This window comes from Pollicipes pollicipes, unplaced genomic scaffold (genome assembly GCF_011947565.3).
Source record: "Pollicipes pollicipes isolate AB1234 unplaced genomic scaffold, Ppol_2.1 Scaffold_3087;HRSCAF=3621_pilon_pilon_pilon, whole genome shotgun sequence".
Classification (NCBI taxonomy): Eukaryota; Metazoa; Arthropoda; class Thecostraca; order Pollicipedomorpha; family Pollicipedidae; genus Pollicipes; species Pollicipes pollicipes.
The window spans coordinates 23,886,634-23,910,170 of NW_023596225.1; the positions used below are offsets into that span (position 1 = coordinate 23,886,634).

The following is a 23,537-nucleotide window of genomic DNA, read 5'->3' on the forward strand; positions in this document are numbered from 1 at the left end:
TCAGGAGCCCGGTGCCTAACAGGGTGCTCCGTGTAGACGAGATGCCTCGGGTCGGTCAGGACTCAGCGAGGACGTGGACGGAACCCCGAACGACAGAGGACCTCATACGTTGGTCGCGGCCCTCTGGCAATGAAAGCGAACATTATAACCTAATGTAAGTGTTTACACTGAGACAAAGGAAAAGTCTTATGCCAGCCAGATGCACCAGTGCCGAACGGCGGGCCCTCCACTCTAAATTCAGCATGGGCCAGTTAAGCCGAAACGGAGTCTGTGTGCCAATTGTTGGACCACCTGCGGCGATCAGGAATGTTGTTGCGTCATTGGGGGTTACTGCGTCGATCCGGGCCAATCACGCAGGTCAGAAGGCCTGTCACGTCAGGAAACGATTAATGTGATATGGTGTATTCCTTAAACGTCCTCCAGATCGTCCAGGGGATCTCGCCCTGTGTCGCCAGAATGGCAGCCCGAGTACACTCGGCGATGGAACGGACTGGCTCTCCAGCACTTGACCGGGAACACTAATGCACCTTCTTGTGTCCTTCTCAAAAGACCCTCTTACCCGGAAAGAAATTAAGAGGTTTCACTAGTGTTGAAAGGGATGGGACGGAATGAGCTTTGAAACTAACAGGGTCATCCCTGTTTCCTGAGACGCCCATTCTTTTGCAGAATCGATTAATAAAGCAAAATACATCAAAAGATTTGAACCTGCGCGCCCGAAATCTCGGGAACAGACAGCGATGGTCTGCGTTGCAGCTTCCGGAAAACTGAACGGCGTTGGCGACTTCAAGCAACATCACGCGCCCGCGCGAGAACGACCGTCGTGAAATAATGGTTCCAAATGTCCTTCCCCTTTATTCTCTGAGATTCTGCTTTTATCCTTCCAGTTCCACCACCAGATTCGAGCCAGCACCACTTCACGGTGCTGTAAATGTCATTCTGTTATTAACACTGATCTAAAAATCGCACCGGTGAAATGCACGCCCGTACTACCCTCTTAATGTACGATTTAATGTTTTAAAGCATTGAAAAAAACTTTCAGATGGGTCATCATTTTTGTTCACCGTTGACCACGACTTAATGTTAGCCGCAAGGCCAACACCGCACGGCTTACGGAGACTGCCTGTCGCCTGTCATGGAGTTTTTGTTACTAAGGTTTGCGAGCGCGCACGTTCAAAACTACGTACATAATTCGTATCACTAATCGATTCTGGCCTAATGTTGAGTATTTCAAAGCCAATATGGCTTGGCCAAACAAGTAAAAACTGTTGACCCATTTTGATCTGCAATCTGCATTCGTGGGGTCTCTGATATCTCTAAGAGCCCACGTGAAAATTTTGACGAAGCTTCTGAATCCTATCGTTTTAGAAAGAGCCCACTAGGCCGTTGCATAACGTAGAGCGCCGGCGTTCTACTTCATCCAATCGTTGAACACATGATTTCTTCAACTGACTGACAATAAAATTCGGCCAGAATATATTTTGCGGTAGCTTCTCGCTTCTTTTCAAGCAGCGGAAGGACAACGGAAAAAATCAATGAAAAGCGTAACCCCATGAACAAATGGACCCTATCTGATAAACTTGGGGGCCTTATGACTACCATGGGGCTCTTTGTTAACTCTGTACCCCCTCTGCCTAGCCGATGCTTCTGTTCAATGGCCTTGGCTTCGGCTGCGCGACTGTATTCGCCACATACCCATTCAGCGTGGATCCTTCTCCATCGATATACTGTAAATCAAGCAGCTCTTCTCTAAACGTATCGATAGGTTGTGCTCGCTCATTTCGACGAAATACACAAGGTTATTTTTTTAAAAAAACAATTTTTTGTCCTGAAAAAAATTAGGATCATTCAAAACCCACCCTGAACTCTTAAAGATCACGAGAAATAGCGATATAATCTGAGGTGATAAGCAACCGTTTTCGGTGGCGCTTTATCTTCACGAAAACTCATCCCTACCTCTACAGACCGCAGGGAAAAGTGCGAGTGGGGATCTGCGTTGCATTGGAGCGGGGGACAGCCCGACGGCGCATCGTACAGAATGAACGCCATCGGGCGTAGCAGCACGATTGCATCGGCTTTTAGGATCACAACCCAGGCTATTCCATCAGGTGCAAGTGCAGTTTCTGCCGCGACGTCGGAGAGGCTGATCGCCGCTCCTGCGCAACCTAAGCTTACTAGTGAAATTTTACGCAGTGCTGTAGCCCCAAGAACGGCGCCCAGGGCTTCTGTTGGCGTTGGTGGTGAGCTTTTTGAACATTTCTAGCAATGATTGTTATTAAAAGTAGACATTTGTCATTTCTGTAAGATTTTGTGCCGTGATGATGATGACCATCACAATATTATTGTTGTGCATGTGAATGTTATGTAATCTGGTCATAATACAGCAACTCCATACAGTTTTCTGTCATTTCTGAAAAGCCTTTATTTTTAAGTCAGAATAATGGTTGTAACCCTCTTCACATCAGTAACCTAAAATTTAGGTGACAATTTTGACAAATCACTGGTGGTATGTTCTAGCCACTTAGGTGCCATCAGCAGCTTATTTAGGTAATAGATCACAGGCTGTTGATTGTTGTCCTTGTTTAGACATCCATGTTGGGTGCTGATTTTGTTCCTCTGTAATGATTATGCCATAATTTGGGAAATTAGGTAGCATTCCCCATCACCAACAGCTGTTCGCAAGTTGCAGCCTATGGCATCAGACGTAATGGCATCAGCACAGTTCTGGCAGTGTGGAGAATAGTTGCTTATGCGATCTGGGGGGGCTAGGTTCACTAAGGGACCTCCTTTGTGCTGTCTACCAGCAAGTGCAGCTGGCCATGTGCTGCTGGCCATAGGGAATGCTGCCCAGGCATGATGTCTGAAGTATATTGGCATTAATATCCTAAATTATGATGCGTGCCATAATTTAGGCAGTTTTCCCACACAATCAGCTTACTAGTTGCAAATTTCAGCTATAATTGAAAACTTTGGTGAGTGTGATGCTGGTGGATGTTTGCATGATTTGGACATTGCAGGATTTGGGCTAGAAAATGACTAATCTGAACATGCTTATAGCATGTTGGTGATGAGGTTGCACTACCCTGTAGTATGAACATCAATGCCAGGCCTTAAGGGTTGTTAAGAGCATGCCTTTCAAAGTGTTCCAAGGTTAGGGCATTTCCTGTAAGCAGAAATCATATAGGTAGATGGCACAAAGGTGTAGACTGCTAAAATTTGTAGGAAGCATACATACTGATTGGTTTGCTGAGCTCATGCTCAAATTTGAAATCCATAAGGTAGTACTGAATTATGATCATATGTCACCACACCCACATATGGTGCATGCAGTCCCTCATGACCTGTGAGGCATATCACAGTGTCTCTGAATGTTTTGATGTGCTCATGCTGTATGCTGCATTGGCAGTTTTACTCCTACATCGTTTTACATCACCCTTCATTTCTGCTTTGCCATGAAGCCACAGCACAGGGTTGGAACACAATCATAACATGGTTGATTGGTGACATGGCAAACATTTCATATTCTAAACCCATTCACTGACTCCATGAATGTGAACTGATTTAAAAGCTGTACATGATTATGTTGTCAAACCTGGTCCTGGACTTGCAATTGCTGCCTTTATCCCCATGTGTGCAGAAGAACACTGCTGTGCTCTGGATTTTCCCCTTAGCGTATTGTTCTGTGGGGCCGGCAGTTGCGTCACAGGTACGATGTGCACACACGGACATCCCGGTTCCGGACTTCAGCGACTACCGGCGCAGTGCCACCCGCGACCCCCATGCCCGGGCTGACGAGACTCGTGCTCCACGCCAGACCTTCTCCTACCTGATGGCTGGAGGTGAGACTTACCTGCTGCTGATGCTGGGGGAGGGCAAGGAGGCAGTCTGAGACATCATGATAGCTATGGGAAGAGGAGGGTCATCTGGTGCCTGGTTGCAGACAACTGATGAGCTTTGGCTGTCAATGAACAAGGTTGGCTGAGTCTATTTCATGCTGTTTTGCAAGTTCAGGCCATTAATTACATTATTTCCAATGTTTGTTTCTGTTTTTTAGCACCATTTATTTTTGTTAGACACTGGCTCTTGGTTACTACTGGTTCTGTTATGAGTACCTTTCGTCTTAGATCCTGTTGATTGGTATCACTGGACACTGCTGCATATTTCATGTCAACTCCTTGGTAAACATCAGACACTGGTTTCTGGTTCCTGTTCATTCATGTATAACCATCAGTTGCCTGCATCCTCAGTTTGTTAGTAGTTTGACATCATATTTCATGCATGTCAGTTCCTGACTTTTTTGCAAACAGACAAATTTCAAGATCCCATTCCCTTAAAAACACCAGGTGCTTGGTCCTGGTTTCCTCTCCTCCTTTTTTCAAAACCAGAAGCTGGCCCCTGGTTCCCTTAAGTTAACCCACAAAGCACCAGATCCTGGCTGCCAGTTCTCGCTGGCTTATTCAAGGACAGAGGCAGCGCAGCACTGACGATAATGGCGTCGCCCGGCAGCCGGCAGCGTGGGCGCGGCGTATGGCGCTAAGTCTGTGGTGTCGCACTTCGTCTCGTCCCTCTCTGCGTCCGCCGATGTTTTGGCACTTGCCAAGATCGAGATCAACTTGAACGACATCCCAGAGGGCAAGAACATCACCTTCAAGTGGCGTAATAAGCCGCTCTTCGTCCGGCACAGGTGAGGCCTGAACAATCACCTGCATCCAAAGCTCATGTCTCACGGACGTGCGCGGATCGCTCCTGTCTCCCGTTCTCACTTGACACCGTGTGAAACCTTTCATCGGTTGTTTCCGCATCAGTTCTGTTGTTTACCAGTCTTTGACTTGATGTCGTACTATTGGCCAGTGTCTGCTTCCTCCGTACGCGTCCCCGCGCGCGTTCCGCTGGTCCCTCTACTGCCGACACTGATATGCAACGCTAGTTTTGTGCGATAAAACGTGTGCTACAAAAGCTTAAAACCAGCATTACTTAAGCTGTAAGATCTTGACAGTCATAACTTGTACTAAATCTTATTTGTATGTGAGTGAGTAGTAAAAACAGCGACACAAACATTTATTCTACAGGCATAACTTGTGCACATTTCTTCTACTGCAAAGACCTATGCACAACATTTGGCAATAAACAGCAAAGCTTGTCCTTTAAAAATGTATGCCAGTGATTACCTCACCGCAAAAAGTTATAACCATTGAATCGATGCAATATTACGTTTGCTGCGAACGCTTAGCTGTGGAGTGCAAAATGTATGGCGACCTTGTAGGGCGTTTGGAACAATTATCAGGCTGGAAGTGAACTTTCAACTGTGCAATACTGCAATGAAAACTTCGAGGTTCATATACGAAAATGGTTTATTAGTTATGCTAGGCTTATTTGTCCGTTTGTCGTGCTTGGCGTGTGCGCTTGGAATTTGAGTAAAGGCCGTAGTTTTGGTAGGATAATCCCTATAACCTATGTTACTTTAGAAGCGTTAGTTGTGTCATCTAGATGTGTAGTACCAAGACCTTATATAAGTCATGGCAGGAGATATAATGTCATGTGTTAGTGGACACCAGGCTAGGGATGTGTTCTCATTTTCATGCTCCTCTCATCTGTGGTGGGAAGGTGTGTCACATTAGAGGAAACGTTGAGTCTTTTTGTTATATTTTGGAGATTGGCCGTTTTCCCCTGCTTAGCCCCCGAACTGGTTTTACAACGCTATGACACCGCACTTTACATTGCATAATTCCACTTTGCATTGCTTAGTCAGGAAGAGAAATGTCGCGTGTAATATTTTCTGTTATGGCTCTGTCCGTCTCAGTATTTTCAGCAGCAATGATGTGTGAACACAATGAATTGGACGTTTCCTGTCTGTTTTCGCCCGTCCATGCGCTCCTGTGCGTCTGCTCCCCCGGGATTTCGGTTGGGCAAGGGATCGCGACGGACGTCGCCGCGTCAGTTCTATGGATCGCCAGCGACGGCATTGGCCATATTAGCCCTCAGGGGCTGTGGCGCTAGCGGGGTTCGAACGCGGGCCCCAACGTGGTGTCTGACGCGCGTTCAGCAGAAATAGCATCTCAGTGCAGTAATGACAACAGAAGTTTTTGCCATGAAGGCAATGAGTTTAAGTTTTTGAAGCACACTTTTTGGCGTATAGCTCTTACGGCGCGTATAAGTTTTGCAGCTGAATTTATGTCGTGTATAGGTGATGATTACTTATGCTATTGTTGTACAAATAATGGCGGATATAACTTTTTGAAGCACAATTTGTTTCGTACAGTGCTAATGTCACGTTGAACTCTTGGCAGTAAAATAAGTGTTGCGTGTGAGTAGTGACTGCATAGGTTTTGCTGTAAAGCAATGACGGGTATACGTTTTGGAAGTGTAAGTTTTATCGCGTAGCACTAACATCGTGCATAGGCATTGGCAATCGAAGCAGCGTTGCGTATACGTTAAGTGTGTAGAAGTTTGTAATTGGAAGGGATATCGTGTAGAACCAATGTCGCAGCACTCCTGTGTCATGCTGGGCGCAAAATGCTGTGGTAGTCGTTGCGCCCAAAAAATAAAAAAAAAACATCATGCTGTCTTGTTGTCCCTACGCCACTGACAACCTGCCGCGGCCAGGACTGCGGAAGAAATCCAGGCGGAGAAGAGCGTGAACTTGGCCACGCTGCGCGACCCGGAGCACGACGACGTGCGCGTCAAACAGGACCGTTGGCTCGTGCTGGTCGGCGTGTGCACGCACCTCGGCTGCGTGCCCATTGCCAACTCCGGTACGCACGCGGGGCCCGCTCCAGGCAGAGTGCTTAAGGGCGGGGCGACTACCCTGGACTCTGCTTGTCTGGGGGCCACTTGAGCTGCTGTTTTTTTTTCTCGCTGGGTTGACGTTGCTGTGGACGGTGTGCGTGGAACACGCGTGTAACTTATTTTCGTTAGTCACTGAGATTATGACAGTTTCGATAAGTTTGTTTTGCATTTTGCGGGGAAGCTGTGCTTGTGGTTCCGCACGTTCGTTGATGAAGGCGTTCGCGCCAAGCGTGCTATCGGTCAGAGACCAGATCTACTCGGACGATTTTTTTGCTATGCGATAGGCTTCATTTTGGAGTACGAGCACTTAATTAGCCGGACAGATTTGGTCGTGTGTCGGCCTGACCTGACCTGACCTGGACCGCGGTCGTGCCTGCAGGTGAATATGGCGGCTACTATTGTCCGTGCCACGGCTCCCACTACGACGCCTCGGGCCGCATTAGGAAGGGCCCAGCGCCGCTCAACCTGGAGGTGCCCGAGTACGTGTTCCAGACGGAAGACCTGCTGGTGGTGGGCTGAACGCTCCGGGCAGCGCCCTCGCCGGGTTGTTTATGGGGCGGCCTGGGTTGCCCCGCCCCGGCACTAGGTCAAAGTGGCGCATGCGACGATGCGGTGTGTAAATGTGAATACAGGTCTGTGTGGTGACCGAGTTGGTCAGAAATCCTTTCCAAAGATTGTGGCAGGATAGATTCAACGACAGAGATTGAACCGCGCTGTGCCGTTTTGTGGCAGTTGGTACACAGTTACACAAGTAGCTGCGGGGCGTTCTTGTTTATAGGTGATACAGCTGCCTGCCGAACATTTCGGAAAATTGACATCAGGTATTGGGCTTGGGATGGTGAGTGTGCGCACATAACCCCAATTTGTGGTCCTAACAAGTTCCTTAAAACTCTTGTTTGAATAATCCGCACTTACATCCGACCAGTCTATCCAGAGTGAATAGTGCTGCGTTTGCACAGCCGTCCGCATCGCGTTAGCACAAACCCAGCATAGCCGAGGTCTCCTCCGAGTGATGCGGGTCAGAAACCACCTTTTGACCCATTGTATATGTTATATATCTAACGCTATTGATTAATCATTACGTAATTGATGCTATTGACCGGGCCTGAGCCACTATTTACCCAGCTTTGTGCGCTGTGCTGTCCCCCTTAAGCATCATTTTGGCTGCAGTTTTTCCGGCTCTGTCCATCGCGGCACGACACGACCGGCGGCACCACTATTGGGACAAACCGTCTGTCTCTAAACAAGCAGACCCGGCGTGAATCTGAAGCCGAGCACAACGCAAACACCGACCACCGCCGACCGATTTATTGACCATTCATCTGAGCACCGACTGCGACAGGGGGTTCCGGCGGTCACGCGCGGCCGTTGAGCAACCACTAACGTCATGTCTGATTGAAAGTAACCCGCTGATCAATGGCAAGCATTCGATAAACCCGCCATTTCTCCGCTCAGGTCATTAGCATGGCCTGACTGACTGCGGAACGTAGTCGACGATTTACTGGGCTACGGTCTCGTTAAACAGAGTGGGCGCCAGTGGCGGACTCGGCTATCGTTAAGCGCGGGCCATTAAATTACCCTGGCATCCCCATTGCTTTCCCCTGCCGGACAAATCCCCTACAAGATGCCGTGGGGCACTTCGAAGATGTTACAATTTTCGAAAAATGTCAGGCCATTATGATAGGACCCTGACCAACAGCCACCACATTTTGTCGCATTATCTTAATACATCCTGGGCTTACAAAAGCTCTTGGTGCCTGTGATGTCCGTGGAACGCTGGCCACGCTTGCGACTGCCTACAATTTCCCCCTGGACCTCCCATGTAGGTCCCACGTGGGTGTTATGACCCATATGAATCGTCCATTGCATACGCCCGGGGCTTTCACTACACAGTGGGGCAGCAGAGAGGTGGGATCACACAGTACGAAAGCAGCAGCACGCAAGTTGTGCTCCTCGGCTCGGCAACACCCGGCTGGCAAGACACGCACGGTAGAAGCAGTCGATTGTGAAACGCCTTCGCGTCCTCAGCAACACGTGCAACATCCGATACGTCGCGGTCACAGCCCGAACACAGGCATACGAACGAACTACGCATAGATGTCCCAAATACTACGTCTATCCCACTGTTCGCGACGAAATCACGCACAAATCCCGATTGCATTGCTATAATCTCCAGGGCACATAATCTTTACGCTGCCACACCTTGACCAGACGAGACCCCGTCATTCATCAGGAACAGCACAAAATACCGGTGCCAAATGATATGGCCACTACATTACAGCGAGAGGTGACTGAATAATCCTTCCAAACGCCGTGCGTGCCAGCCCGGGAATGCGTGCGAGTCACGTGAACTCAACCAGCAGTAAAGAAGTGCGACATCACAAGCATCAGCCCAGTCCGCGGTTAAGTGTCAGTAACAGACGCCTGCGACGCAGCGGCCTCCCGCCCGTGATGACAGACGCCTGCGATGCAGCGGCCTCCCGCCCGCCTCTCCTGCCGCGGGGGACGAGCCAGTCTCGCGCAGGACAGCCCGCACTGCTCGCGAACAAATACCGCAGCGCGCCGCGACATCGTCCGATCTCCATCAGCGATCAGCACAGGCAAAAAGTAGCCCGGTGCAACCAGATTGTGAACAGACGCTCGAGCCCTCATGTCGTCCCGAGCTGGCAGGGGGCGCGCACGATCCCGCGCGCCTCCACGGTGGGGCCAGAATGGCTGCTCATTAAGAGCAGTCGGGCCAGTAGGCCCAATGACGTTCGTTACGGACAGCTCGAGTTGCCGTCTGGCACCACTCCACACATGCCAACCGCCATCTTACAAGTCACCCCGCCCAAACTGACAAATCAAACGGTCATGAAACACTCATTCCACAGCTTCATGACTGACCTTAATCTCGTATTGGTTAGCGTTACGTGTTCACGCGGCATCTCCGTCCATGCTACGAAATACCTTTGCTTATCACCAACAATAGGAAGCCCGGAACGAAAACTGGTAAAATTACTCTAGCCCAAGCCCGCCAATGAGTGTTAATGGCAGCATGGCACACAAAGAACAAATAACTGTCCACGGGCCGCAACACTCAGATTGTAACTTGAAAATCAGTCCTTGCAGTTCTAAGCACCGCACAAAATATCGCGGTTATCGACGTGCAGACAAACTCCCAGTATAGTTAAGCAGACAGCGAAATGGGCATCGTGTTCGGAATCCCTACCCTGTTAGGATTGCTTCGACGTGGTCCTAAGCCAGGGAACAGACGTTTGTCGTGTTGCTTGTCGGCACCGACTGTGCTCCTTACTGTACGGGCGTCATCTCTAAATATGATACAGCGTCCAAAGCAAATCCCAGAAAGATACCAAAGCGTTCTGTCCAAAAATGAGGCTGCCATCAGCCGGAGGAAAACGGAGAGAAGAATCCCGGTATCTTACGATCACGCGACAAAAAAAAGGTGGATTTCGGCGACATGCCCCTGCCAACCTGACGAAGGGGTCCATCATTCGCCCCTCCCCGTTCGGACCGCAGCTGGCCGAGCCTCCAGGGCCGGGCGGCTTCCTGCACGTGGTGAATTGGTACACCGCCACGTCTTCGGCGTCGTGCAATGCGAGCGAGTCGCTTTGGTGCGCGTCTCCCTGACCGGGTGGCCTCGGGGCTTCCCGGCGGGCGCGCTGCACGGCCGCCGACTCATCCCCAGGTCACCACATCACACCACCAGGTCGCCGTGCGTCTCGATGATGTAGTCGTGGTAGTACATCATGATCGCCATGGGCTGGCCCATGATAAGCGACATCCACACGATGACGTTGCCCAGTCGCGGGGAAAAGTACTTGTGGATGAACGCCGTCAGCGAGTCCAGCGGTATCTGGATGGTGAGAGTCCCGCTGTTAGCTATGCGAGGTGTCCTTCAATGAACTTCGCCACGGAAAACAAAAACAATGGCTGCAACATGCCTTAACAATCAAACCATTGGCACAAGCCACATGTGCGGTGCAATTTATTGATACGCTCCGAATGCTGCATCCCTTGAAATTGGAAAGGAAGCTTCTGGACACGTCGCGTATCAACCAAGCCGTAGAAACACTAATATGACCTACTGTTTGCACGGAAAGTCGAAGGGAGGGACGGGGCGAGGGGCAGAAAGACGGCAAAGCTCCAGTGTCCCAGCACTGAGCCCGGCCTGACCTGCGCCATCATGCCGAGGAAGGCCCAGACGCGGAGCAGACGCAGCGGCGCCGCCACCAGGTACTCGTGCAGGAACGCCGACATGAAGAACACCGCCACGGCCGCCGAGAACCGGCTGAACCGATGACGCACCAGCGGCAGGTACACGTGCCTGCAACGCCGGAAGCGCTAGTGGCGAGCACGTCCGCAGGCCGGCGGTGGTGCTGTCAGGCGGGCCGGTGGCTCATGTGCGCGCCTGTGACGGTGTTGTCAGATGCGCCAGTGTTGAGAAGGTGTCCGTATCTGTGTCCTGTCAGGCGAACTCGTCGCGGACACACAGGTCTTGTTTGCAGCGGTGCAGTGGCCGATGCACTTGCCTGGAACTGCGTTGTTAGGCGTAGAATTGTGTCCAAGATTCGCTAGCTTCGTAGGGATCAAGTCGCTATTTGCATATTTCGGTTTCTGTGTAACGTACACATAATCTATTCTATTTCTATCATAATCTATTCACAATCTATTCATAATCTATTCATAATTTACTCATAATCTATTCTATTCTATATTCTATTGACTGATGGAATAAGTACTCAGCCTATCTTCCTCGCGCAGCCTGCTGGTTTGGCCAGTTCATTTTCCGCCCGTCGCCTGGTATTGGGTCTTGAGACGGACTGACAGTGTTTGGCTTTCAGCCACGAATGCGTCACAACCAAACTTATCTCTTTGGAATTGCTGGAATCGAACCGGGGTCTTTTGACGGCGAGTGCAGCGCTCTACCACCTGGGCTAACCTTGAAGGACCTTACTGTCACTTCTAACCAGCCCTTCCCGGTTAGCTCAGTTGGCGGAGCGCGGGAACCACAATTAGAAGACCCCAGTTCGAGTCACAGCAATGCCAAGAGAAGAACTGAATTTGCGACGCATACATGACTGGAAGCCAAACACCATCCAGTGTTTTTCAGGACTCAGTAACATCGGACGGCGGTGGGACAACTAAATGGACGAAGCGTTGCGTGCATACTAACACATCAGATCAACGCGATCGTCCGATAATTATGCCATCCCTGATGTTTACGTCCCGTCTCAACCTTTACGTAAAACCATTAGTCAATGCGTTCCGCTATCTAAAAGGAAGTTGCAAATAACACAATGGATCGTTATCGGGTATCACGCACACAAAACCAAAGATTCACAGAAAGGTGGCAGAGGCTCCGCTTCTGCAGGCACGGGTCCCAGCCCGGTGGGCCGTCCGGGTTGGGACCTGCGCCGTCAGATGGGCGCAGGCCCCAAGCCCAACACATGGGCCGTCCATGCCAATCAAATCACAAATGACACGGGCGGCCCATCCGTTCCCCAATGTCTTACGGTCCGTTAGAGACCGCAATATAACGTAAAATAAGATGCACATGTGATGTGGAACTACATACTAAGGAGTCTCAGAACAAAAACAGCTTCACCCAGGTGGGTGTGGCGATGCCGATTGGGTCAACGGCTCGGCATTGCCTTTCAGTGCAGCCTTTGGCGAGATGTGGGGCATGTCCATCCCTCTGACGCCACTAGACTACGCTAGTTGTGAGGTGGATTTATGACGCAGATCTCGATGTTGCGCGTTATAATTCAAGGCACAGAAATAACGGAGCGCAGAGCGCAGCTGAAAGACAGCAAAATCTTCAGTCAAGATAGCGGTCAGAGTCGGACAGGCCGATTCCACTGAAACCGCGGTGACATCCAACACGATCACCCGTAGCAAAAACACCTAGGACTATTTCGAAGGCGAATTCCAGTCGAGAAACTGCGTCATGGCCGACGACTTTGATGAAAAACAGGCTGAAACACCCCTGGAAACGCAGCAGCAGTTGCTCATATACGTGGGTGTGGCGCGAGGAATACTATGCCAAAGAGGTTGCACACTTACGCCCTCTGTTACATGCCAAAGATATTTCGACATAAAATGATCCCGTGCCACGACACACTAATGTTCCAGAGACAAACACATACTGCAATGATGCCTCGATACCTTGTGCAGCACTACCTGCAATAATGTCAACACGCTTCCGCATCTGCCGCCTCCCACCTCATGGCGAAGCGGTGGACAGGGATGTTCCATGTGCGCCAGAAGGTGTTGATGTTGGGCGAGTTCCACCAGTCCAGGTAGAAGCGGCGATCCCCAAACTGTGTGAGCTCGCCCACTAGGTTCAGGTACGAGTGGAACACCAGGTAAAACATCATGATCCACAGCAGGTGGTTAGGGATGGCCAGCTTCAGCAGACGTTCCAGGCTATGAGTCAGGTCCATTCTCTGCCGGAGCGATGACAGGGTCAGCGCGCGCCGGGACAGGGTGTCATCTAATAGTGACAACTTGTCAAAAGAGCTGGCGAAAGGAGGACTTTCTGAAGTCAGAGTGAATATTAGCTGTCTCTTAAGATACGTCGTTTCGTGCCGTGACAGTGGCATCACACAAACCCACACCGCACTATATGAAAACTTTACCTGAATATCACGCGAAAAATAATAACGAAAAACTGGGCACGGGACGAACATGTCTGAACTCCTGCCCCTTTGCACTTCTTGAATCCGACATCCCAGAACGTTGATGATTCAGAGCCCGAGCCGGATGGTAACGGGACACACATACCGAGAAAGGCTCGAGCGAGTTGCGCACGCTGGGGATGATCCACTGCTGGAACAGCGCCACCTGCATGTTCAGGCCCACAATCAGCTCCAGCACACGGCGCAGCAGGAACCTGGAGCAGGAGCATCCGGGTCACCACACACAGCAGTCACACACGGCGCAGCAGGAACCTGGAGCAGGAGCATCCGAGTAACCACACACACAAGGCAGTCACACGCGGCGGAGCAGGACCCTGGAGCAGGAGCATCCGGGTCACCACACACACACGCACAGCAGTCACAAGCGGCGCAGCAGGACCCTGGACCAGGAGCAACCGGGTCGCCACACAGAGCAGTCAAACGCCGCGCAGCGGGACCCTGGAGCAGGAGCATTCGGGTCACCACACGCAAAGTCACATGCGGCGCAGCAAAACCCTGGAGCATGAGCATCCGGGTCACCACACACACAGCAGTTACACGCGACGCAGCAGGACCGTGGAGCAGGAGCATCCGGGTCAACACACATGGCAGTCACACACGGCAGAGTCACAAGTCACACAAGTCACACGGCAGTCACACACGGGACCCTGGAGCATGAGCATCCGAGTCACCACACACAGCAGTCACAAGCGGCGCAGCGGGACCCTGGAGCGGGATCATCCGGGTCGCCACACATGGCAGTCACACACGGCGCAGCGGGACCCTGGAGCAGGAGCATCCGGGTAACCACACACACGCACGGCAGCCACACGCGGCGGTGTCACGCACGGTAGATCGCACACGGCGGTAACGCAAACCGTACGACCACACACGGCCCGGCCACACATTACAGGACACACTGGTGGATCACACACGGCAGAGACGCGCACACGGGAGGCCACACGCGGCAGAGACGCGCATGGTGGAGACGCGCGCGGCAGAGACGCACACGACAGCGGCGCACACGACGGGCCACACATGGTTGAGCCGCACATGGTGGAGACGCACACGGCAGAGACGCACACGACAGGCCACACACGACGGAGCCGCACATGGTGGAGACGCACACGACAGGCCACACATGGTAGAGACGCACATGATGCCGACGCACACGACAGAGCCGCACATGGCGGAGACGCACCCGGCAGAGCTGCACATGGTGGAGACGCATACGGCAGAGCCGCATGTGGCGGAGACGCACACGGCAGAGCCGCACATGGTGGAGATGCCCCGTGGCCCGGGTCTGCCAGATGAGCGCCGGACATCCAAACGGGCAGCGAGGACGGGGATAGGAGCTGAACGAATGGAATGCGGATGGTTGGATAGCAGGCTAGAACGAGTCAAGTGCATTACAGGAGCTGGCATTTTGAAATCTCTCGTGGAAATCATGAGCAGAAAAGGAAAACCATGTAAGGTTTGTACATTTATAAGCAGATGCTCATTAATGCAATAAACAACGTAATTTTCTCCAGCGTCTCGCCCGGTTTCCACCACTTCGTTATCTCATCATGCATGCTTGCAGACCTTACGTTTCGTTCAGCACACCAAACAAATTCCGCAGCAACGACACAATGCTGGCAGAAAAAGAGCCGCGGCACACCGCGATTCTACGCCGACCAAGCGCTCCCTGAATCCAACGAGGCGTGGGCCCCGCGGCCTACTTACCACGGCCGCACTCGGCCAGAGCGCGGGAAGTTCAGCTCGTAGCAGAGCGTCGGTGCGATCAGGTAGTAGTAGAGGTCGGAGAGGTTCAGGTTGTCCGGGTAGCGAACCAGCCGCTGCTCCGGTATAGGCTCGGACGCCGGCGTCGGCGAGTCGGCCGCAGTGCGGTCCGACGCCGGCAGCTGGAAGCACGCGACTGAAACGGGGGCCGGCTCATTGGCGTCATCCAAGCGCGCGCCGGGAAGCAGAAGCTCGACGTATGGGGGTTTCAAGAGACTCGAGTTCAACGTAGTCGAACCGCGGAACAATAATGCGTACAAGCGCTGCGGAAATAAGAAGAGGGCCCAAACCCCTAAGACTGCAATGTGCGTGAAATCCATCCGCGATGAGGTGGCCACGGATATTCACGTGTCTCAAGAGGTCGGAGAAGACATACATGACGACACGGAGGGACGGACTGATCCGGAACTTAGTTTTCGGCCAAGAAAATACAACAATGACGGAAGTCACGAGCAATATCGGGGATGAAAGCGCCCATTCTGTCACATTCAGACGAGGGGCCGCTTCTACGAGACCCCAGTGGCTACAAAGACGAGCAGGACAGCTGTGAGCGCGGGCGGTCGTCGGAAGGACGTCCGGCATCGACGGCCGCCGCCAGTCGACACGTACTGGACTTGCTGTACGAGAGGCTGCGGTAACGGCGCTTGCCGCTGGCGTCATCCCGGCACCACTTGTTGACGTGCGCGTAGCTGGAAAGCTTGAGCGCCAGCACCACGCAGCTCATGCTGATGACGGTCAGGCCGACTGGGGCGGCGGGGTGACGTCAGATCCACGCGACGACCGCACACAGGGCCGTGGTCGCACCACGAGCACACAGACAGGCCGACTGGGGCGGCGGGATGACGTCAGATCCACGCGACGACCACACACAGGGCCGTGGCCGCACCACGAGCGCACAGACAGGCTGACTGGGGCGGCGGGGTGACGTCAAATCCACGCGACGACCGCACGCAGGGCCGTGGCCGCACCACGAGCGCACAGACAGAGCAGTGTCACGAGACGGTGGCACGGCCAGAGTCATGGCCTGAGTCCTTGTCATGGCCAGTTGGTCGCAGACAAGACACAGGCGCTAGGAGTGCGATATAATCCCACAAGCACATGATCCATCCTTCCAGCAGTTTCATGAGCAAGACAGCAACTGTATTCTTGAAAGTGTTGTCACGCTAAATTTGCGTCGTTTCTTAATTGAGCGTTATGGGCGTATCTCCTAAAGCAAAACTACAACTTGCATATTTTCAAGTCCCATTGCAGGGTTGCATAGGACATTTACTGATAACTTTAACCCGAACCCACATCCACGAGGCTTAAAACTCAAGACGCGCAATAAAATTGATCAGCTACCAGCAAAACAGCTTGACGATACCCTCCAAAAAAGGCAAAGTTGCAGCCCCTTTTTGCACATCACCACGGGAATACGGGATTAACACAATCTCACGCGGACTTCCCCGAAGAAAGGGGCAGACCTGAACTTCCAACAAAGGCGTCAGTACGCACCACATCAAGCACTGTCCCTATTGCGCCAGATGAACTTCTACCCCTACCGCGCCAGATAGAGTTGCATCTCTACCGCGCCAGATCAAGTACTGCCCCTGCCGCGCCAGATCAAGTACTGCCCCTGCCGCGCCAGATCAAGTATTGTCCCTGCCGCGCCAGATCAAGTACTGTCCCTGTCGCGCCAGATCAAGTACTGTCCCTGCCACGCCAGATCAAGTACTGTCCCTGCCACGCCAGATCAAGTACTGTCCCTGCCGCGCCAGATCAAGTACTGTCCCTGCCACGCCAGATCAAGTACTGTCCCTGCCGCGCCAGATCAAGTACTGTCCCTGCCACGCCAGATCAAGTACTGTCCCTGCTGCGCCAGATCAAGTGCTGTCCCTGCCGCGCCAGATCAAGTACTGTCCCTACTACGCCAGATCAATACTGTGCATTACATGCCCCGAATATGCACACAGAAATGATGCGTCATAGGCAAATATGTTGACAGATGCTGCACTATGTTCTTGTCTTTGCTAAACCTAGGAGGAATTGCCACATTTCAGAAAATTACAAAAAAACAGCGTGATGTGATTCGTCATCAGACGCACAGCTCACGTGGAATGTCAGGACCTCACAGATCGGCACGGCGCGAGGAGCTGCTTACCGAGCGGAATGTTTTCGATGAAGTGGACGACCACGTGCGGCAGAATGAGGATCATGACGATGTTGATGGTGTGCAGGATGATCCCGATCACAGGTGATATCACCCACTGCAATGCAGCGATGCGAATCGTCAGCCGTCGTCGAAAACATGAGGCAAAACGAGACGAAGTGACCAGCGCAAAACGGGTAAGACGCGATGCCAACTGAAAAAATTGGATCCACAAAAACGCGAAAAAAAGAAAGTAAAAGAGAGTGTTCCATGGGCGAAGGAAACGGAAAAATAAGACCAAGTTAAAAAGGAAGACAACAATGCCCGGCGCGGTCAGCACATCCTGACAAGATGCGTTGCGTGCAGCGGAGGCAGATAGATGGAGCTACGTCGCTACAGCTGGGCGGCGGCGGCGGCACAAAGCTGGAGTCGCGGGAAGGACTTTCAGGGGTTTCCTGGATAGAATATAGAGCTAATAATAGAACCTCTTCACAGAGGGAGGGGACTCCTGGATAGTAGCATATCCAGGGGGACACCTGGGAGATGTACTCCCTCATCAAATTGTTACATGCATTAGCCTACATGTAAATAAATGTTGATAACTGAGACATCCAGAAGAGGAACCTTCTGACTGACACAGAGGCTGCCTCATCCAGAAAAGAACCCCATCACAAAACATGGCCTCCTGTTCCACAAAAGAGCCCCCTGTTGCATAGGATGGCCTCCTCATCAAGAACAGCATGCTTCCACTCACACAAGAGGTCTCCATTCAAGCAAACAGCATTATCCCAGAACGCGGCATCTTAATCTAGAACAGCGACCTTCTGCTGCACGGCCGCTGCACTCTGATGCAAGGGGCCTCCTGATGCATAAAGGGGTATCCTTATCCAGAACAGTGGTCTACTTATTCACAATTGGGCCACTCAAGCCAGCAAAGGGAACCTTAAAACAAAATACGACCTGATCCGGAACATGAACTATCTCATCCATCAAAAGGACGTCTGATATAGAAAAAGGACCTCTTGATGCGAACGGGGCTTTCTGAGGCAGATTTAACTTACCCTAGTTCAGCTCTGGGGGCCTTATTGGTATGAACTTTGGTAACATAAGTGTCGCCGCGAAACCGTCTTGAAACAAAACACACAACCTTGTTTTCCACCCTCTCGCCTGCCAGCAGGAGGAAACCGCCCCCTTTGCTCCTGCTCCCACCCCTGCAGCTGTGTGCGGACACGTTATATTAAGCGTCGTGTTGGCAGCTGTTACGGTAATAAGAATGTGTGGGAGCAGAAAGAGCAGCGATTGGCTGGCCGAGTATGACTGACTCGTCCAATCGCGCATAGCACTGAAGAGACTGGCGACAGCTAGTCATCGCTGGCCTATCGCGATTCGCGGGAACTGCGACCAGCGGGTCGGAAACGATAGTGACAAGGCAGCTCTTTCCCTGTACCGCTGCCAGCATGTGTGTTGCTGCTGCTATCGAAAGGTCAATCACGGGCACGGGCACTCCATTCTGGCGCCACTCACCCGCGCCAGAAGCTTCTCAATAGCCAGGGCTACCCATGCGTGCACCTGCAGGTCTGCAGGCACAGCGGCACGGTTAGCACCAGATGGACCGAGACAATCGTACATTATGCTTATGGAAAACAAAAGGGGCATTCCAACGAAAAGCGCACAGCACAAGCGGTAGCGAAAGATGGTCATTCCCAGTAGAAATAAAGATAAGATTCATGACGATACCACGCTCTAATATAGGTTATGCTTCACATAACTCAGGAAAAACTAGGATGAGCACAAATTCGACGTGCTTAGAAAGGCAACGCCCCGCTAGAGCCCCGCCCAAAACTACTAATAAACATAATAACTACAGCCCCACCCAGACTACTCACAAACACAACTCAAGGCCATGTTACAGCCCTCCTCCTATTCAGACTTCTCACAAACACAATAACTGAAACTACTCACAAACACAATAGTTGAAACTACTCACAAGAACGGTAGATCAAAGGCATCGGTCACATCCCCCAAACAAACGAACCAAATTTCAAGTGGAAGACTACGGCGATACGAAAGTCCGACAAGACGAGACAGCTGGCTATGGGCCAGTTCAGAAGGCCTGATGGGCCGCACCCTGCTTACAGAGGAGCGTCATCAGCGAAGGGTAGCGGTCACCGAAGCGGAACGGGCCGCCGTTCAACACGACGAACCACTGCGGAGGATCGACGAGCAGACCGTACCTGCGGCAGCGCGAGCCGCGTGACGTCACAACGCGACGCGATCGGTGGAGAAGGGAACAAGAGGTCGAAGGGGCCAACTGAGAACACACAAGATCAGGTGCTCCTCTCGGCGGCGAACAGAGCACATGGGGAACAGCCAGAGCCCACGGCTGTGAGCAGCAGAGTAACTTCGTGCGTGTGCTACACGTACTTGCGGATGTTTTCCAGCATCAGTCTCGCTCCTCCCAAGAACAGAAGAGTGAAGCCCCAGTTGACAAAGCCTGGAAACCAAGCAGGCAGGGATGATACAAGTTGTGGTACATAAAAAGCAACACATGAAAAGACGACAATGACTACGCTAAAACCTTAGCCTGCAACAGCGTACCACACAGGAGCAGAAAAAAACAAGGTCTACAAGAAACATGTAATAATGTCCAGAAGAAAACATATGGGGTAGGAAAAAAACCATATGTAAACCATCTAGCAGCATAAAAACGCAATCAGCCAGGACATTGCAGAGAGGTTGCAAAAAGCTGCGACGGACCTCCAGCAGTTGCCCAGGCCTTTGGCATTGTCAACCAAGTAGCGTGTGTGGTGATCAGTGATATGCATTCCTTCCAGTAAACTCATGTCAGTTGCACTAAGCAAATTGGTACGTACCGCTGTACTCGGTGAACTCAGCCCGCCAAGACAAAAGGGAGTCACAGTTCTTATGAATTCTGATGGAGGAAATGACATGATTGTTAGATGAGCCCTCATTTTCAGCTTCACTAAGTTCAAGGAAGATATGAATGCGGATTTGATAGAACACAAATCATCACGTCACTTCCTGAAAGACCCGCTATGATTCAGAACGATTCATCTGCATGAAAAACTGTGGCCTAGATAAGCAAAGCAAACAAAACCAGTTTCTATCAACATTCGAGTCAGTTTCTCTCTAGGTTCAGGCCACATAAACACACAGTATTTGACACACCTCTGACCAACTGCACTACAACTGCGACGCCCATGTGACTGCCGCCCTGCGAAGGGCAACACAACTGGGCCCACGGCCAGTGAGCGAATCTAGCTGCTGCCGCCGGCTCGCTCGGGGGTCGGCTCGGGGGTCGGCTCGGGGGCTGGCTCGGGGTTCCTCGGGCTAGCTCGGGGGCTGGCTCGAGGACTGGCTTGGGGCTAGCTCGGGGGCTGGCTCGGGACTGTCCCGGAGGCTGGCTCAAGGGCTGGCTCGGGACTGTCTCGGAGGCTGGCTCAGGGGCTGGCCCGGGGCTGGTTCGGGGGCTGGCTCGGGGGCTGGCTCGGGGGCTGGCTCGGGGGCTAGCTCGGGGGCTGGCTCGGGACTGTCTCGGAGGCTGGCTCAGGGGCTGGTTCGGGGCTGGCTCGGGGGTTGCTCGGGGAGGCTCCGGGCTGGCTCAACGGCTAGCTTGGGGGCTGGCTTGGGGGCTGGCTCAGGGCTGGCTCGGGACTCACGGCTCGTCGGGCTGGTTGCGCCGAATCCGCTGCTCTGTTTGACTGATGTCCTCTGCTCGGCCGACGGAGATGGTCCGGCGCAGGCGCGGCCGCGCGCCCTGCCCGCCGCCAGAGGTCTTCTGCGGGGCCGCCGCCGTCTTCGGCCGCACAGTGGCGGCACGAGGACTGCCCTTCTGCTGTCCGGCCGTCATTGTCGGCCCAGCGTCGGTTCTGGGTCACACAATACACTGCCAGGAGAGGCAGAGCTCAGAGTTGGGGCTGAACATGATAATGATGGTAGGGGTAAAAATAAACATGGTGGCTTTTAGAAACCCAGCCAGAATTTGCAATGGGGACTGATCTCCCATGAGTGAGTCCCAGCCCTTTGGCAGTTCCTACACATCACAAACAGGCAAGCAGAACCCACAAATGGTAACACCCACAGCACCAAGCATGTCAAGACGCTGTCCATGTTGGTTTGTCTGGGTACCTTAAACAATTGCTTCAGCTGCATACTGCCCATGTTCACTCAGCTACCAGCTAGTCTTGTTACTAAAATTATGCCTGTTGGGCTCCACATGTTGCTGCCTACAGTAATGTTTATGAGACAAGAAGCCAAAATAGCTCTCTTGAACACCAAGTTTTGGAGGTGAAAAACTGCTTGAGCCTGGCAGGGGGTCTAGCTTAAGTCTAGAGTCTGGTCTAGGTAGCTTTTCAGGTTCATCCAGATTCATCACAGCATAGAATAAGCAGTGCAGAGACAAATAAGTGCAATTGAAACATGTGTGGATGCATAAAAAACAGGTGCAGAGCTAAATGTACAACCTCATATAGGTAAAACCTCTCCAGACAGCTCCACACACTTGACCATGCAGGTAGCTGCACAATTGGACAACATATTTTGTCAGAGCAAATCTATAAATTAATGTGCCTAAAAGGGAATTTCACAGGCAATGTTGAGGTTTTCAGTGCACATTAGATTGTCTTTAACTGGCTATAAGCATATACCCCCATAAAAGTGCACAAAGACACCAAACATAGGTTATTTATTAGCATTCCAACCAGGACAAATTGACTCAGAGTGCACATAAGCTCAAATCTTGAATGTACCTGCAGATGCACTTTTCTCACCCTCATACACTTCAATGAGCAGGCCACAATACTTGCCACTTGTACATATCTTGTTGATGTAAAAACTAAGGGCCAGCCACAACCTACCCCTTACAACATACCATAGAGTGTTGCCTAAATCAATCAGTGACAGGTGGAGCAGCCCCATGCAAGGTGATGCTGACCTGATTCACAGTTAGGGGAATTGCCTTATGTGTAGAAGGGGCTCATGTAGGGAGTCCAGATTCCTTTTAATTGAGTATCAAAATACTATGCTTTGATTTCCAAAAATTGGCAATGTGGCAGCCATTAGCTCACAACTCACATTCATAGTAATATCCATCTCTAAGTCAGTATTACAGAAACCATATCATTTAACTTCTGCATTGCAGCTGTCTCTGGCGGTCCTACATGACAGGTGTAGACCTTTCAAAGAATCACCCAGAATTTCAGGTAATTGAAGCACATTAGAGATGACATTTAACATACTTGTTAAGGGTCAGAACACCACAACATGTGATTATGATCAGAGGTATATGTACAATGATACAACACCAGAACCCTGTATATTAGGTAGTCAGAAATGCCTTTCCTAACATGTCCAACCATGTTTAGGGGGTGTCACCTTTGCATTTAGCATGCAGAGAAAATGAGTGACTCCCTCTTGCATCTCACAATTTTAGCACATCCAGATGAGTCATTACCTTGGCCAATTAGCAAACATCATAAAACCTACAACCGTTAGTGACAGATAACCATTACACTAACTGGCTTATGACCACGACAGGGTGACAGATGTATTACCATGTGCATAATGATCCAACCATTCACAATACCAATGACTGGGGTATTTTAATTAGATGTGCAATGGATCTAAATCAACAGTTAAGGAGTTTAAAGCTGTGTTAATGATGCAAGTCACAACTAACCATCACATAATTCCAAATGCAGGCAGCCATTGGTGAGGTACCTGCAGAACAGAAGTTCATACAATTTTTAAAAAACACGATAAACCTAGGTGGGAATGCGACCATGTCATTCAAGTAAAATGTCTTTTGCTTATAGCAGGCACTCACCCGATGCCAATACAGAGATGAGGGTCTCAGCCACGTGATCCAATGACTTTATGCCCAGCTTCCGCGCACGCTTCCGTGCGGGCGTGTCCCCGACCCTTGCCCTCTCCTTCAAGCGAGTAGCGGCAGCGAGATCGAAGGTCATGGCCACCGATGGCCACCATTCATTCATTTTAAGCCCGTCGCAACCCCTCAGCTGCGATCTTGGCGACAGTGATGTCTCATAAGCGTCATATATGCATCGAAATATGGTATCAATAATTATCATAAAAAAACTTTGTAAAATTGCTCCATGAGAAGTATCCATTCGACCTTTTTTAAA

The 23,537-nt window shown here is 51.4% G+C and overlaps 2 protein-coding genes across 3 annotated transcripts; one reads left to right on the forward strand and one right to left on the reverse strand.

The window, feature by feature from the left end:
- Positions 1 to 1,955: 1,955 nt before the first annotated feature.
- RFeSP (Rieske iron-sulfur protein) lies at positions 1,956 to 7,448 on the forward strand. The gene is made up of 5 exons (XM_037212416.1): positions 1,956 to 2,237; positions 3,693 to 3,836; positions 4,504 to 4,681; positions 6,601 to 6,749; positions 7,163 to 7,448. Exons 1-5 carry the CDS (start codon positions 2,036 to 2,038, stop codon positions 7,300 to 7,302), a joined length of 813 nt encoding a protein of 270 aa, XP_037068311.1. The 5' UTR covers positions 1,956 to 2,035; the 3' UTR covers positions 7,303 to 7,448.
- A 501-nt stretch (positions 7,449 to 7,949) lies between these two features.
- Positions 7,950 to 23,356, reverse strand: mdy (diacylglycerol O-acyltransferase). Of its 2 annotated transcripts, none has more exons than XM_037212156.1 (13): positions 23,219 to 23,356; positions 21,054 to 21,280; positions 20,247 to 20,305; positions 19,798 to 19,867; positions 19,510 to 19,607; positions 18,898 to 18,950; positions 17,386 to 17,491; positions 15,855 to 15,989; positions 15,189 to 15,381; positions 13,570 to 13,678; positions 13,009 to 13,232; positions 10,960 to 11,110; positions 7,950 to 10,639 (listed from the first exon to the last, which is right to left on the reverse strand). In XM_037212156.1, the coding sequence occupies exons 2-13, from the start codon at positions 21,242 to 21,244 to the stop codon at positions 10,481 to 10,483; spliced, it is 1,548 nt and encodes a 515-aa protein (XP_037068051.1). In that variant the 5' UTR covers positions 21,245 to 21,280; positions 23,219 to 23,356; the 3' UTR covers positions 7,950 to 10,480. The 2 variants fall into 2 exon arrangements, with proteins under 2 accessions (XP_037068051.1, XP_037068050.1); XM_037212155.1 differs by having other exon boundaries at positions 7,951 to 10,639; positions 21,054 to 21,263.
- Between the last annotated feature and the right edge of the window lie 181 nt (positions 23,357 to 23,537).

Bases quoted from the DNA above. Each gene is read 5' to 3' on its own strand.
- RFeSP (XM_037212416.1), top strand. From the start codon at position 2,036: ATGAACGCCATCGGGCGTAGCAGCACGATTGCATCGGCTTTTAGGATC. The intron at 4,682-6,600 runs GTGAGGCCTGAA...TGCCGCGGCCAG, and splicing joins CCGCTCTTCGTCCGGCACAG to GACTGCGGAAGAAATCCAGG. The intron at 6,750-7,162 runs GTACGCACGCGG...TCGTGCCTGCAG, and splicing joins CGTGCCCATTGCCAACTCCG to GTGAATATGGCGGCTACTAT.
- mdy (XM_037212156.1), bottom strand. From the start codon at position 21,244: ATGACGGCCGGACAGCAGAAGGGCAGTCCTCGTGCCGCCACTGTGCGG. The intron at 11,111-13,008 runs GTGGGAGGCGGC...CCGGCGTTGCAG, and splicing joins GTCCACCGCTTCGCCATGAG to GCACGTGTACCTGCCGCTGG. The intron at 10,640-10,959 runs GTCAGGCCGGGC...CTCACCATCCAG, and splicing joins TCCTCGGCATGATGGCGCAG to ATACCGCTGGACTCGCTGAC.